This window comes from Pristiophorus japonicus, chromosome 12 (assembly GCF_044704955.1).
Source record: "Pristiophorus japonicus isolate sPriJap1 chromosome 12, sPriJap1.hap1, whole genome shotgun sequence".
Taxonomy (NCBI): Eukaryota; Metazoa; Chordata; class Chondrichthyes; family Pristiophoridae; genus Pristiophorus; species Pristiophorus japonicus.
This window is the reverse complement of record NC_091988.1, coordinates 51,108,805-51,125,387: the sequence shown is the minus strand read 5'-3', so window position 1 is coordinate 51,125,387 and position 16,583 is coordinate 51,108,805. Positions and strand designations below refer to the sequence as shown.

General features: G+C 47.5%; 1 protein-coding gene across 1 annotated transcript in view; it reads left to right on the top strand.

The window, feature by feature from the left end:
* LOC139276762 (inter-alpha-trypsin inhibitor heavy chain H3-like) overlaps window positions 1–16,583 on the top strand; it is a 202,633-nt gene that overhangs the window by 125,263 nt on the left and 60,787 nt on the right. Inside the window, exon 16 of the mRNA XM_070894771.1 lies at window positions 8,274–8,296. Coding sequence (XP_070750872.1) covers window positions 8,274–8,296 — 23 coding nt within the window. The remainder of the gene's footprint in view (window positions 1–8,273; window positions 8,297–16,583) is intronic.

The window sequence follows — 16,583 nt, the reverse complement described above, 5'->3', positions numbered from 1 at the left end:
GACGGGGCTCCCCCAGTGTGTCTCTCTCTGTCTCTGTCAGTGTCTTTCTCTCGCTCTGTCTCTGTCAGTGTCTCTCTCTCGGTCTCTGTCAGTGTCTCTCTGTGTTTCTGACAGCGAGGGGTGGGGGGAGGGGGAGGGAGAGGCGGGTGCGAGAGGAGGGGGAGGAGAGGAAGGGAGGGGGGGAGAGGAGGGGGGAGGAGAGGGAAGGGCTGAGGAGGGGGGAGGGCTGAACGGGAGTGGGGGGGGAGGCTGAACGGGCGGGGGGGTGGGAGGATGAATGGGAGGGAGGGAGACTGAACGGGAGGGGGGGGGGAGAGGCTGAACGGGAGGGAGGGAGGGGGGAGAGGCTGAATGGAAGGGAGGGAAGGGGTGGGAAAGATGAACAGGAGAGGGGGGGAGCTGAACGGGAGGGAGGGAGGATGAATGGGAGGGAGGCGGGGAGCTGAACAGGAGGGAAGCCCGAGTCCCGATCTTCAATGCCCGGGGAGCCCATTCAGCCAGGGCTAGGGGCGGCGTGCTTTGGGCCCCTCCCACGCAGCATCGCAGAGATTCGGGCTGCGAGGAGCTACTGCACATGCGCGCACACTCTAGCGTGCATGTGCAGAGGTCCTGGCACTGTTTTCTGCGCCGGGGCCTGGCTCCACCCCCGACCCCTTGTGCTGCGCTACGCCGAGGCCAAAGACGTGCTGAGGAACTTGGAGAATCACAAGGGAAGTTTTCGGCACCCTTTATATTCCAGAAAGTCGGCGCACCTTATGGAGGTGCGCCATTTTTACAGACGGCAACAACTTGGGCCCTTTATTACTCATTAATTCTCATATTGGTATCTACAGCTTTTAAAATCACTTACGATTCTGGTAAGACACAGCCCGACAATGTATTGTTTCATATAGTTGTATTAATATTTCTTTCAACAGTGTACATTTACATATGAACAACCAAAAGGAAAAGACCAGCTGGTCCATCAAGCCTGCCCAGACTCGTGTTGACTGGAGCATCATGACTAAACTCTTCCTCCCTTCCTCCACCCTCGCAGCCATGTAATCGTGTGGGAGAGGCAAAAAATCATCTCAATAAACCAACACAATAAGGGAAAAATACTCTGGAAAATTTCTCTCTGACCCGACCCCCTCAGGCGATCGAAACTAATTCAGGAGATCACATGGAACAAGTCATATCTAGAAAGACACATATCTTCTATATAATGCGATCTCTGCCTCATACAAGAACTGGTCCAGTTCCCTCTTCAAGGCATACAGAGAGACAACAAATGGACACATGCTTGACACAGAGGGGGGAGAAATTGGCTTCCTTTGCGCCTCCCGTTAGCACCTCTGACGGTGGGGGGGAGGGGCAATAACGGGGCGCTAACGGCTGCAGTGAGAGTACCGCTGCCCGCGAACTTCCCTTGCAGGTTAGCACTGGCGATAAACGTTAACGCCACCATCTCGTGAGGTCATCTGGGGCACAACGCCCCAGCTCTGCTTCCGCCCCCTGCAGCATCGCCGGGCATCAACAACAGCAGCTGCAGCAGGAGTTGAGGTCGGTCGCTTGGGGAGTGCTAGTTAAAGGGATTGGTGGTCAGGTAGCGCCAAAAAGATTTTCTCGCCCCCCTCTGACCATTTTTGAATTTTTCCAATCACGCGATTGATCAGCCCTGCGCCCTGTTGGAGTGCTTAGGGCTGATGGTCGTGGATCCACAGGTGCCGTTGCTGAGCTGTGGATTAGTTTCCTTGCAGAGCCCTCAATAATGGCCCTTTCCTTTAAGGGAGGAGAGGAACCTGTGATTCCAGCAGTGCTGCACGGGACATTGTGCCGTGCTCTGCCACTACCGCCCCTTTTGCCTGGTTTAGCGTTCCACGGAAAGCTTGACTTAGCACTCCACTTCCCTCCAGATGTTTGCATCTGCTCAAAGTGGGGAGCGCCTGGCGATACTTTTGCACTCCCACAATAGTTATCACCCCAAACGGAGTGCTACGCAATTTCTAGTCCAAGTATTGTAAAAAAATTATCTAAATCAATGCAAGCTTTCATTCATTCCTCAGGAAGAGTCAAGCTAACACAAAGATTTCACGGTTTGAGAGAATCTGCATCAAGTAAGTTTTTTTTAAACAAATCTTAATCTTATTTTGAGGAGTTTCTGGGAGATGTGGTGAGCTGCTATACAAGTGTAAAAGATCCGTTGTCAATACAAATTTGTGAAGGAAGCCATGATTTTAAGCCATTGCCACCTCATTTGCCAGGGTGTAACGGATTGGGACTGGTAGCTCTGTGAGCAGGGAGAGCAGAAGGAGCTGCTGCCGGGGCCAGAAAGACACAAGAAGCAATTAACCACTGGGAGTGAGAATGAGAATGTCCGAGGAAGCAGAAACCAGAATGCCAGTACATGATGGAAAGGCGTGTATTACTTCACACATTCACACAAGTCCTACTTCTGCGATGGCTCCTAGGAATTGTAATCGGTTACATGACTGAAGGAGTTTTATGTGTGCATAATTGTAACTTTAAAATAGGGAACATGAAGAATAAATTGGTTGGGTGGAAATGGTAAAGTATTGGGAAGGAGGTTGTCCTTGGAGCCTTGTGCAGTGCATCATAGTGATGGTAGAAGAGGGGACAAAAGTATTTGAAGACAAGTATCTTTGAGTTTAGTTATTTTTGTGGTGTCCCAAAATGATCAGTGCTGGGACAACTGTTATTCATAACTTACAGAATTTGTTGGTTTAGGAACATGTAACTCAATATCAAAATTTTGAAGAGATACTAAAGTATAGATGAGGTCCTTACTACTAGGGGGATCAAGGGGTATGGCGAGAAAGCAGGAATGGGGTACTGAAGTTGAATGTTCAGCCATGAACTCATTGAATGGCGGTGCAGGCTAGAAGGGCCGAATGGCCTACTCCTGCACCTATTTTCTATGTTTCTATGTTTCTATATAGCTAACACTGAGGAAGACTACAACAGTGTAAGAAGACATTAGAAAACTTGTAGACTGGGCAGTTAAGTGGCAAATGAACTTCAACATAGATAAATAGGAGGTGATGCACGTTGGTTGGTAAAATAGAATCATCACCATCACTGTAAAAAAGAAACTGAAAGAGTCAGAAGAGCGAAGGGATTTGAGATACAGGTGAACAAATCATTAAAAGTAAGCATCACAGGTCAGCAAAGCAGTTAAAACTAGAATGTATTCTACAGGTATAGAATTCAAAAGTAGTGAAGCTTAATTAGACTTGTATAGGACCTTGGTCAGACCGCACTTGCACAGTCTGGTCTCCATACTGCAAAAAGGACACAGAGGGATTGGAGAATGTGCAAGAAAGATTTACAGGGATGGTACCGGAACTGAGAGATTACAGCTATTGAACAAGTTGGGGCTTTTTTCTTTAGAAAAGAGAAGACTTTGAGGCGTCCTAATAGAGGTCTTTAAAATTCTGAATGGGTTGGACAGGGTAGATGTGGAGAGAACGTTTCCACTTGTGGGAGAATCCAAAGCAAAACATATGCTGAAAGGCTGAGATGAGGCAGATGGAATAGGAGGAGAATCGTGTGGAGTATAAACACCAGCACATACTAGTTGGGCCAAATGGCCAGTTTCTGTGATGCATTATCCATGTAATAGTCAATGTATCTATTCTGTTATCAATTGAATTGTTAGCTGTATATAGAGTATAGTGCAGTGAGGTCAGAAAAAAAAGTAAGAAAATTGCTTGACCAATTTGATCGGTCCGTTTTGTGGCACAGGTTCTTGCTGGCTATGAATAGTGTGGGATAGAAATGATGCCTTCGATTTCTGCTTCAATTTTTACACATTCCTCAGTTTTGCCTTCAGCCACCTTCCAAGTGTAGAAAGCCATTTTGGTTAATTTACATTTAGTCAATCAGATTCTTGAGGGGTAAGTTAACAGCTTGGATTTTCTGTGCTTGATTTCTGCATGCTCTCGGCGACGAGACTCAAGGTGCTCAGCGCCCTCCCAGATGCTCTTCCTCCACTTTGGGTGGTCTTGGGCCAGGGATTCCCAGGTGCCGGTGGGGATGTTGCACTTTATCAAGGAGGCTTTGTGAGTGTCCTTGAAATAATTCCTCTGCCCACCTGGGGCTCACTTGCCATGTAGGAGTTCTGAGTAGAGCACTTGCTTAGGGAGTCTTGTGTCAGGCATGTGGACGATGTGGCCCGCCCAACGGAGCTGGTCGAGTGTGGTCAGCCCTTCAATGCTGGGGATGTTGGCCTGAGCGAGAACACTGACGTTGGTGCGTCTATCTTCCCAGTGGATTTGCAGGATCTTGCGGAGGCAGCGCTGGTGTTACTTCCTCCAGTGCTTTGAGATGTCTGCTGTATATAGTCCACATCTGTGAGCCGGGAGGGCGCTGAGTATCTCGAATCTCGTCGTCGAGAGCATGCAGAAATCAAGCGCAGACAGCGGAAGGAGCATGTGGCAAACTAGGCTCCCCACCCACCCTTTCCTTCAACCACTGTCTGCCCCATTTGTGACAGACAATAATTCCCGCATTGGACTGTACAGCCACCTGAGAACTCACTTTTAGAGCGGAAGCAAGTTTTCCTCAATTTCGAGGAACTGCCTATGATGATGATGGTTACTTGGACCAATTATGATTGTATGTTTGTCCCATGGAGATGTAACGCCTTGAAGGTGTGATACTTTTGAGGTATGATGCCTTTGAGTCACACTTTCAGATGTGATGCCCATGAACCAAGATGTATCACAGAACTAATCAAATCAATCATATGAACAATGACGGACGGGTAAAGACCATCTGGTCGATCGAGCCTGTCCCACACAATTGCAATACCTTGTGTATCACAACTTATACACTCCACCCTATCTAAAAACATGTGATCTCCTGGGTGAGGCAAAATACCAGATAAAAAACTCAGGCCAATTTGGGAAAAGAAAATCTGGGAAATTCCTCTCCAACCCATTTTAAGCAATCAAAACTAGTCCAGGAGATAACTCTGGCCTTGAATTTCATGCAGTACCTGCTTCTGTAAGAGGTGCTCTGCCTCAGCCAGAAACAAATCCAGCTTTCGCTTGAAGGAATTCAGCGAGTTCGATTCCACCACACGAAACAGCAGCTTGTTCCAGAGACCTATTATTCTCTGGGAAAATAACCATCTCCTGATGTCTAACCTAGATCTAGTCCTATACACCTTAAATTTGTGACCCCGGTCCTGCCTAACCTATTTAATTGAAAAAAACTGTCAGCTGGAACACCGTCTATTCCCTTCATAATATTATAAACCTCAATTAGATCACTCCTAAGTCTATGCTGCTCTAAGGTATAGAGTCCCAAATCTTTTAGCCTATCTTGATAACTGTATTGTATGTAAACTTGTAATTACCATGTCTAACCACCAGAGGGCTTATCCCCTGGAGTTTCAAGAGATCCCACAATTCCTTGGGAGCACCTGTATATAAGGAGGCCTCACAGGCTGGAGAGGCACTCTAAGACCTGTAATAAAGGACGACGGTCACACTTACTTTGAGCTTGCAGTACCTAGTCGGACTCTTTATTCAAGACATAACAACTGGCGATGAGATACAGATGACGAACCCCAACGCAACAATGCAGAGAACTGTGCGCATCCTGGAGAAATTTTCAGAGGGAGATGATTGGGAAACCTTCGTGGAGCGACTTGACCAATACTTCGTGACCAATGAGCTGGAAGGAGAAGCGGATGCTGCCAAACGAAGGGCGATCCTCCTCATCGTTTGCGGGGCATCAACGTATGGCCTCAGGAAAAACCTGCTCGCTCCAGTGAAACCCACAGACAAGTCATACGATGAGTTGTGCACACTGGTCTGGAGCATCTGAACCTGAAGGCAAGCGTTCTGATGGCGAGGTATCAGTTCTACACGTACAAGAGGTCTGAAGGCCAGGAGGTGGCGAGCTACGTCGCCGAGCTAAGGCGCCTTGCAGGACATTGCGAATTTGAAGGACACTTGGAGCATATGCTCAGGAACATCTTTGTACTTGGCATTGGCAATGAAGTAATACTTCGCAAACTTTTGACTGTGGAAACCCCAACCTTGAGTAAAGCCATAGCGATAGCCCAAGCATTTATCTCCACCAGTGACAATACCAAACAAATTTCGGAGCACACTAGTGCTGCTGCAAGTACTGTGAACAAAGTAATGTTGTTTTCTAATCGAAATGTACATGGCAGGACTCACATGCCTGTAGCTGCACGTCCGCAGATGACTCAGAGTCCACCATCAAGGGTGGTGAATACAAGGCGATTAACACCTTGTTGGCGCTGTGGGGGTGATTGTTGATTCCATTCATACTGCTTCAAAGGATACATTTGCAAGGGCTGTGGAACAATGGGACACCTCCAACGCATGTGCAGGCGAGCTGCAAACCCTGCTAATCCTGCAAACCACCATGTAGCAGAGGAGGACAGATCTACGGTGGATCATGACGAACCAGAGCCTCAGACCGAGGAGGCAGAGGTATATGGGGTGCACACATTTACCGCAAAGTGTCTCCCGATAATGCTGAAGGTTGAATTAAATGGGCTCCCGGTGTCCATGGAGCTGGACATGGGCGCAAGCCAGTCCATAATGAGCAAAAAGATTTTCGATACGTTGTGGTGCAACAAGGTCTCAAGCCCAATCCTGACTCCCATTCGTACCAAACTCAGAACGTACACTAAGGAACTGATTCCCGTAATTGGCAGTGCTACCGTAAAGGTCTCCTATGATGGAGCAGTGCACGATTTACCACTCTGGGTGGTACCGGGCGATGGCCCCACGCTGTTCGGCAGGAGCTGGCTGGAAAGATACACTGCAGCTGGGACAATGTCTGAGCGCTTTCGCCGTCGACGACACCTCATGCCCAGGTCCTAAGCAAGTTCCCCTCGCTGTTCAAACCAGGCATCAGAAAGTTCCAAGGAGCAAAAGTGCAGATCCATTTGATTCAGGGAGCGTGACCCATCCATCACAAGGTGAGAGCGGTACCTTATATGATGAGAGAGAGGGTGGAGATCGAGCTGGACAGGCTGCAACAAGAGGACATAATTTCGCCGATCGAATTCAATGAGTGGGCCAGTCTGATCGTTCCAGTCCTCAAGGAAGACAGCACCGCCAAAATCTATGGTGATTACAAAGTAACTATCAATCGTTTCTCGCTGCAGGATCAATACCTGCTACCAAAGGCAGACGACCTATTTGCGATGCTGGCGGTAGGGAAAACGTTCATGAAGCTGGACTTGACCTCGGCCTTCATGAGGCAGGAGCTGGAGGAATCTTCGAAAGACCTGACCTGCATCAACTTGCACAAAGGTCTCTACATTTACAACAGATGCCCGTTTGGGATTCGATCGGCCGCAACGATATTTCAGAGGAGCATGGAAAGCATACTGAAGTCGATCCCGCGCACCATGGTCTTCCAGGACAACATCTTGGTTACAGGTCATGACAGCGTCGAGCACCTGCAGAACCTGGAGGAGGTTCTTATTCGGCTTAATCGTGTGGGGCTCAGGCTAAAACGCTCCAAGTACGTTTTCCTGGCGCCTGAAGTGGAAATCCTGGGGAGAAGAATCGCGGCGGACGGCATCAGGACCACCGATTCGAAGACGGAGGCAATCAAGAACACACCGAGACCACAGAACGTGACGGAGCTGCTGTCATTTCTAGGACTCCTGAACTACTTTGGTAACATCTTACTGGGTCTTAGCATATTGTTAGAACCCCTGCAATTTCTACTGCGTAAGGTAAGTGAATGGGTATGGGGTAAAAGCCAAGAAAATGCCTTTGAGAAAGCTATGAAGCTGTTCTGTTCAAACAAATTGCTTGTGTTGTACAATCCATGTAAGCGTTTGGTACTAGCATGTGATGCGTCATCGTACGGGGTTGGGTATGTATTGCAACAAATTAATGACTTTGGGAAATTGCAACCAGTTGCTTATGCATCCAGAAGTCTGTCTAAGACCGAGAGGGCCGACAGTATGATCGAAAAAGAAGCATTAGCGTGTGTTTACGGGGTAAAAAAAATGCATCAATATCTGCTCGGGCTCAAATTTGAATTGGAAACTGACCATAAGCCGCTTATATCCCTTTTTTCTGAAAATAAGGGGATAAATACGAATGCATCGGCTCGCATCCAGAGATGGGCGCTCACGTTGTCCACATACAACTATGCCATCCACCACAGGCCAGGCACAGAAAATTGTGCCAATGCTCTCAGTAGGCTACCATTGCCCACCAGGGTGGAGATGGCACAGCCTGCAGATTTAGTTATGATAAAGGAAGCATTCGAGAGTGAGAAACCACCTGTTACCGCCTGACAGATTATAACCTGAATGACCAGGACCCCTTATTGTCCCTAGTAAAAAAACTGTGTGCTCCACAGGAGTTGGTCTAGTGTCCCGCTAGAGATGCAGGAAGAAATAAAGCCATACCAGCAGCGCAAAGATGAAATGTCTATACAGGCAGACTGCCTCCTATGGGGCAATCGGGTAATTGAGCTAAAAAAGGGCAGGGACACCTTCATTAGTGCTCTCCACAGTACCCATCCGGGCATTGTAATGATGAAAACGATAGCCAGATCACACGTGTGGTGGCCCGGTATCGATGCAGACTTAGATTCCTGTGTGCACAAATGTAATGCATGTTCCCAGTTAAGCAATGCACACAGGGAGGCGCCATTAAGTTTATGGTCTTAGCCCTCCAAATCGTGGTCTAGGATTTATGTCGACTATGCCGGCCCATTCTTGGGAAAAATGTTTTTAGTGGTTGTAGATGCGTACTCCAAATGGATTGAATGTGTGATCATGTCGGCAAGCACGTCCGCTGCTACCATTGAAAGCCTACGGGCCATGTGTGCCACGCACGGCTTGGCTGATGTCCTGGTAAGTGACAATGGCCCATGCTTTACCAGTGCCGAAGTCAAGGAATTCATGACCCGCAATGGGGTCAAACATGTCACGTCTGCCCCTTTTAAGCCAGCGTCCAACGGTCAGGCAGAACGAGCAGTTCAAACAATCAAGCAGAGCTTGAAAAGGGTAACTGAAGGCTCACTGCAAACTCGCTTATCCCAAGTCCTGCTTAGTTACCGCACAAGACCCCACTCACTCACCGGGGTCCCTCCCGCTGAACTGTTCATGAAAAGGGCACTTAAGACAAGGCTCTCATTAGTCCACCCTGATCTACACGAACAGGTAGAGAGCAGGTGGCTTCAACAGAATACATATCTTGATCGCGCAAATGTGTCACGCGAAATTGAAGTAAATAATCCTGTATTTGTGTTGAACTATGGACAAGGTCCCAAGTGGATTACTGGCACTGTTTTGGCCAAAGAGGGGAATAGGGTGTTTGTGGTCAAACTCGCAAATGGACTCATCTGCAGGAAACACTTGGACCAAACCAAACTCAGATTTACAGACTATCCAGAACAACCCACAATAGACTCTACCTTTTTCGACCCTCCAACACACACACAAGTGGCAACCGACCCACCGGTTGACCACGAAGCAGAACACATCACCTGCAGCAGCCCAGCAGGACTCACCACCCCCAACAGTCCAGCAAGGCCAGCTGCGCAGCAGCCCAGCGAAGGCCCAATGAACGACTCACCAACACCAGCATTTACACTGAGACGATCAGGGAAAGGAAGGCCCCAGATCGACTCACATTGTAAATAATTACACTATTGGCTTTGGGGAAGAGTGTTGTTATGTATGTAAACCTGTAATTACCATGTCTAACCACCAGAGGCTTATCCAGTGGAGTTCCAAGGGATCCCACAATCTCTTGGGAGCACTTGTATATAAGGAGGCCTCACAGGCTGGAGAGGCATTCTGAGATCTGCAATAAAGGACTATGGTCACACTTACTTTGAGCTTGCAGTACCTAGTCTGACTCTTTATTCAAAACATAACAATAACTAAGATGTTTAGACTTGGAATTAATCTAGCAACCCTCTTCAGCACCCTTTCCAGAGCTTCAATATGACCCACCATATGAGGAGACCAAAACTAGACACAGTATTCCAAGTGCGGCCTGACTAAGGTCTTGTACAAGGACAAAGTAGTCGCCTCATCTTATACTCCATTGTCCTGTGAATACACCACAACACCCTATTTGCTCTCGCTATTGCTCATGTACCTTTATGCACTAGAATGCCCAAATCTTTAATGCCTTTCCCTGAAGGGTGAATGTATGATGAGCTTTTGCCCTGCCCACATGCATAACATTGCATTTATCTGAGTAATACATCATTTTCCAGTCTTGAGCCAAATATCCCAACACATTAAGATCTGCCTGAAGCAGACGAGCATCTTCCACAGTTCTAGCACTCGCACAGATCTTGGTATCACCTGCAAATTTGCAAATTGTGTCCCAAACTCCTAAATCTAGATCATGAATTAAAAATAGTAAAAAGCAACACGGTCCCATAACACCACTGGTGACCGGTCTCCAAACAGATCTTAATCAATCTATAACTACTTTTTGCCTGCGTCCTGCCAGCCAGTTCTGAATCCAACTCAATGGGGAAAATTCCAGTCGGTGGCTTCCTTCGGAGGAACTCCTCCAACCGAAAAAAAATTGCGAAAGTACCTGGTGGTCACGGAAATGCCTTCGACTTCAGTCGCAGGCCTTCATTCGATGCACAGTGTATGGGGAGATGACTTCCTTGTACAAAATGCTGGAGTTACGTGGGCTGGACCACTAATCACTGCAGTATTTGCATTGAGAATAATGGGAACTCAGTTTTTATGAGTTCCCATTACTATCAATGAGAATAAACCCCTAAAACAAGAAACGCAAAAAAAAACCACTTCAAATATTTAAAATTAATTGAAATTAAAGTTAATTAAATGTTTTAGAAAAAATATATATTTTTAGAATTTTTTTTAATGTGTTTTTAATAGGGTTTAAAATAAACTTACCTTAATGGACAGTGTTTTTGACATAAAAATGTATGATTCAATTTAATTTTTATATGTTTTAAAGCTCTTACTCTGGCAAAAGTAAGCCATGCGGCTGCTTTTACCAGGCTTAAAAGTTTGAAGGACATTCGCTGGGCATGAGTTGAGCAAATAGCCCAATCTCTCCCGCACGAATGTCCTTCTCCCGGGGATGCGGAGGATCTTTCAAGAGAAATCTTGACAGATCAGAAAAGTTGATTTTCGGCGCATGCGCATTGCACCCTGAAAACTGGCCTTTGCGAGGCCTCGCTGGGTACGTGCGCACTTCATACAGACCCGGCCAGGCTGGAATTTTCAGCATAGTATATTACCATTGATACCAGAGGCTCTGATCTTATAGAGGAACCTCTTGTGCGGTACCTTATCAAAAGTATTATGTCTGTAATGTACTTATGAATGACTCCACGAGGCAATGTGTTGTACTCAAACTGTAGTGACCTCGGTCCATTACTTGTAACTCCAGAGTGAGGCAGCCGCATGGTGGCTCCCCTTTTATACAGCCCCTGCCACCAGGGCAGGAAACCCCGGTCTCCATCAGTTGCATCCTCTAGTGGTGCCAGCATTGTATATAAACAGTGTAAACCTTATTGATAGTACATCAGTTAGACAAGTCTCCATCTTATGCAACCATACAGTGACTACATAGAGAGTATATCTATAGTCTGCATATATAACAAAAAGCTTTTTGGATAGCTAAGTAGACAATGTCTACTGGGCTTCCCTCATCCACCAACTTTGTAACTTCTTCAAAAAATACAATTAGATTTGTAAGAAATGACGGGGCCGAAATTCAGGGACTGTATAAGGCCCGTTACCGCCATTTTGTGGCGGCCATGCGGCGCCACCGCGTTGCAGTCCATCGGCAGCCATGACCATAATTCAGCTCGGGATTTTTCGGCCTGTCCCCACTTCTGCCCTGCTGCTGCCGACCACCGCAAGCGCGTCATCAAAATGCACACTGCCGCTATCCCGCACCTCCAGCACTCTCCGTCCCAAATTTACCTCATAAAATCTTTGATGTGCCGCGTGGTGTCCCTGACAGTTTTTTCTGTCGGAGCTCCTGGTGCTGTGCGTGTGCGGCATGGCAGCACGGCGGCCCTTCAAGGGGCGGGCTCACGGCCACCTTGTTTTTATTTTTGCTGGCCGACTTCCTGATAAGCCGGCCAACTTTTGCCCCCGGGTTCGGCTGGCCCACCAACAGGCAACCTGACACCCCCTCTTGGATGACATGCCGCTAGCCTGGCCAAAACCCTTCCTGACGGCCCAGTGGACCGAAGTTTAAAAATGCCGAATGCTCTTCCCTTTAAGTGAAGGGGAAAGCGTGGTGCACACATGCGTCGTTACGTCATCTCCACCCCGCCGCTGAGTAACAGGAGCGGAGACTCGGTCCCGCTCCAACTTCCACCCTTCACCAGGACTTACTGCCTCACCAGGACTTCCGGTCCAACGCGACAAAAGTTTAAAGAGGAGAAAATCGCTCGGGAGGCCCCCTCATCGCTCCCGGCAGTAAAACAAAATTGTGGTTGCACCAGCTTTCTGGTGTGCCTGAATTTCGGCCCCGCCCAACCTCTTTTTTTTTTAATGAACATAAGAACATAAGAATTAGGAACAGGAGTAGGCCATCTAGCCCCTCGAGCCTGCTCTGCCATTCAACAAGAGCATGGCTGATCTGGCCGTGGACTCAGCTCCACTTACCCGCTCGCTCCCCGTAACCCTTAATTCCCTTATTGGTTAAAAATCTATCTATCCGTGACGAATACATTCAATGAGCTAGCCTCAACTGCTTCCTTGGGCAGAGAATTCCACAGATTCACAACCCTCTAGGAGAAGAAATTCCTTCTCAACTCGGTTTTAAATTGGCTCCCCCGTATTTTGAGGCTATGCCCCCTAGTTCTAGTCTCCCCAACCAGTGGAAACAACCTCTCTGCCTCTATCTTGTCTATCCCTTTCATTATTTTAAATGTTTCGATAAGATCACCCCTCATCCTTCTGAACTCCAACGAGTAAAGACCCAGTCTACTCAATCTATCACCATAAGGTAACCCCTCATCTCCGGAATCAGCCTAGTGAATCGTCTCTGTACCCTCTCCAAAGCTAGTATATCCTTCCTTAAGTAAGATGACCAAAACTGCACGCAGTACTCCAGGTGCGGCCTCACCAATAACCTATACAGTTGCAGAAGGACCTCCCTGCATTTGTACTCCATCCCTCTCGCAATGAAGGCCAACATTCCATTCGCCTTCCTGATTACCTGCTGCACCTGCAAACTAACGTTTTGGGATTCATGCACAAGGAACCCTGTGCGGAGGGGAGCGGGTAGGTCCGAAGGCCTCCTCGTAGGACTGCTCCTGGGCACGTCCAAGGGTGCCATCAGCTGGTCCAGGCAGCGGGCGGTCGAGGGGGTCGTTCAACCTGACTGCCTGCCTCTCTTCCGCTCTTACATCCGGTCCAGGGTGTCCTTGGAGATGGAGCACGCGGTGTCCACCGGTACGCTCGCGGCCTTCCGCGAGAGGTGGGCACCGGAGGGACTGGAGTGCATCATCACGCCCGGCAACCAAATTTTAATTTGATTTTACGTTTTTAAGTTTAATTTGTTTTAATTGCCGGTGCTTTTAGTGTCCCCCTTCCCTTTTATAGGGGGCACTGGGGAAAATTGTGATTTTAGTGCCCCAAAAAAAAAACCAAAAAAAGAAAAACACAAAAAAAAAGGGGGAAAAAAAAAGGGCTTGTAAATGTCTGGAGTGTCACCCAGGTCGGGTGGCACCGTTTAATGTTTTATGTTTTTGCAGGTGAACTCCAAAAAGAGTTTCATGCACAAGGAAACCGCTGCTCGGGAATCCGTACCTTCACGGCCGAGGTTTTATGTGGCGGTCGGAAGAGAGGGCTGTGGCTGGTGAGGTGACCAGGGTCAGGGACCTGCTCGATGGCGGAGGAGCAGGCTGGATGGTGCCAGACACGCTGGCGCGGCGCCTAAAATATGCCAACGTCCGCCACGCGGCCGATGCCATCGAGTCGCTAAAAACAGCTCTGGGCCCTGACTCCGTTAGGCGCATCGAGGAGGCTCAAAGCACGTGGGGAGATCCCGTCCGAACTGACCCCCGTCCGGACGGAATTCCTCATCGGCGCCAAACCCCGGAACCTCCCTCGGGGGCCGGCGCCTCACAACTTGAGCCGCCTCGGGGAAATCCCCTCCGTGCCTTTCAGTTCCGCGCGGAGGGGTTTCCTGTACGGGCTGCTCCTGCACACCCTCAACTTTGCCATCCTCGCCGGCCGTCCGGACACGCCATGGCGTACCATCTTGCCGTCCGGAGGAGGCGGGGGTCCCCGATGGAGGGCACTCTACGCAGGGGTCCTCCCACTATTCATCGGGGACTTGGCCTGGAGGGTGGTGCACGGAGCAGTGCCGTGCAACAAATTTTTAAGCCGGTTCACGGACTCCCAGGCCGCCTGCAATTTCTGCGGTCTGGAAGAGTCCGTGTTCCATGTTTTTATGGAATGCACAAGGTTGCAGCCCCTGTTTTATTATTTGAAGGGGCTGCTCCTGAAATTCTGGCTGCATTTCAGTCCCACTCTCCTGATCTTTGGGCACCCTGTGCGGAGGGGAGCGGGTAGGTCCGAAGGCCTCCTCGTAGGACTGCTCCTGGGCACGGCCAAGGGTGCCATCAGCCGGTCCAGGCAGCGGGCGGTCGAGGGGGTCGTTCAACCTGACTGCCTGCCTCTCTTCCGCTCTTACATCTGGTCCAGGGTGTCCTTGGAGATGGAGCACGCGGTGTCCACCGGTACGCTCGCGGCCTTCCGCGAGAGGTGGGCACCGGAGGGACTGGAGTGCATCATCACGCCCGGCAACCAAATTTTAATTTGATTTTACGTTTTAAAGTTTAATTTGTTTTAATTGCCGGTGCTTTTAGTGTCCCCCTCCCCTTTTATAGGGGGCACTGGAAAAAATTAGATTTTTGCGCCCCAAAAAAAAACAAAAAAAAAGGAAAAAAAAAAAAAGGGGCCTTGAAAATGTCTGCTGTGTCACCCAGGCGGGTGGCACGGTTTAATGTTTATGTTTATTTTCAGGTAAACTCAAAAGAGTTTCATGCACAAGGACCCCCAGGTCCCTCTGCACCGCAGTATGTTGTAATTTCTCCCCATTCAAATAATATTCCCTTTTACTGTTTTTTTTCCCAAGGTGGATGACCTTACACTTTCCGACATTATATTCCATCTGCCAAACCTTAGCCCATTCGCTTAACCTATCTAAATCTCTTTGCAGCCTCTCTGTGTCCTCTACACAACCCGCTTTCCCACTAACCTTTGTGTCATCTGCAAATTTTGTTACACTACACTCTGTCCCCTCTTCCAGGTCATCTATGTATATTGTAAACAGTTGTGGTCCCAGCACCGATCCCTGTAGCACACCACTAACCACCGATTTCCAACCCGAAAAGGACCCATTTATCCCGACTCTCTGCTTTCTGTTAGCCAGCCAATTCTCTATCCATGCTAATACATTTCCTCTGACTCCGCGTACCTTTATCTTCTGCAGTAACCTTTTGTGTGGCACCTTATCGAATGCCTTTTGGAAATCTAAATACACCACATCCATCGGTACACCTCTATCCACCATGCTCGTTATATCCTCAAAGAATTCCAGTAAATTAGTTAAACATGATTTCCCCTTCATGAAGCCACGTTGGGTGTCCCTAATATGACCCTCCCTATCCAAGTACTCATATATTGCATCCCTTATGATTCCTTCAAGCATCTTGCCTATTACTGATGTTAAACTGATAGGCCTATAGTTACCGGGTTTGTTGTGTCACCTTTTTAAAAAATGGGGACTACGTTAGCCTCCTTCCAATCTGTCGGAACCATTCCAGAGTGCAGTGAGCTATTAAAATACAGACCAGGGGCTAGCATGGCCCATCTCCCAAGGACTCTCAGGTAGATATCATCTGGCCTGGCTGCTCTATCTATTTTCAAGTTCTTAATTCCTTCTAAAACAATATGTTTATCTATGTTAATGTTACTAACAAAACTAGTACTATTAAATTCTAATATTAGAGCCTCATCTTCAAGGTACTAATTTAATATTTCCACCATAACTAGTATCAAGCTGATCAAACAATTTTAGCAGTTTTTCACAAGCCAGCAAACTATATATAGCTAATAATTCAATTTAGAATGCAATAAATACTTTTTAAAATTACATAATTCTTTGCAGAATGCACTAAACCTGGCTTGATGGATGCATGCTAGACACAGATTTTTTTTAAAAATTATATAAATAAATTCAAGTTTTAATTTATTTTTCAGTAGTACCCATAAGTCAGTTCAGTATTCTAGTACTTGGTAAGTTCATTTAAATAAATCTTATCTCATCTTGAGATGTCTCTGAGAATGTGGTAAGGTGCTTAATGAATTTAAGAGTTACTTTGTCAAATACAAATCACCTGACAATTGTATAATTACTTTAATTACTTGCAAAAGCAATGATCTTTTTAATTGGCACACCAAATACATATACTTATTCCCTGTAACCCAATAAATATCGCAGTGATGTTTAGTGATGAAATACCTTAAGCTAGTTTAGTTACTTTATTACACATTGATTCTCATATTGGTATCTATAGTTTTCTGGTAA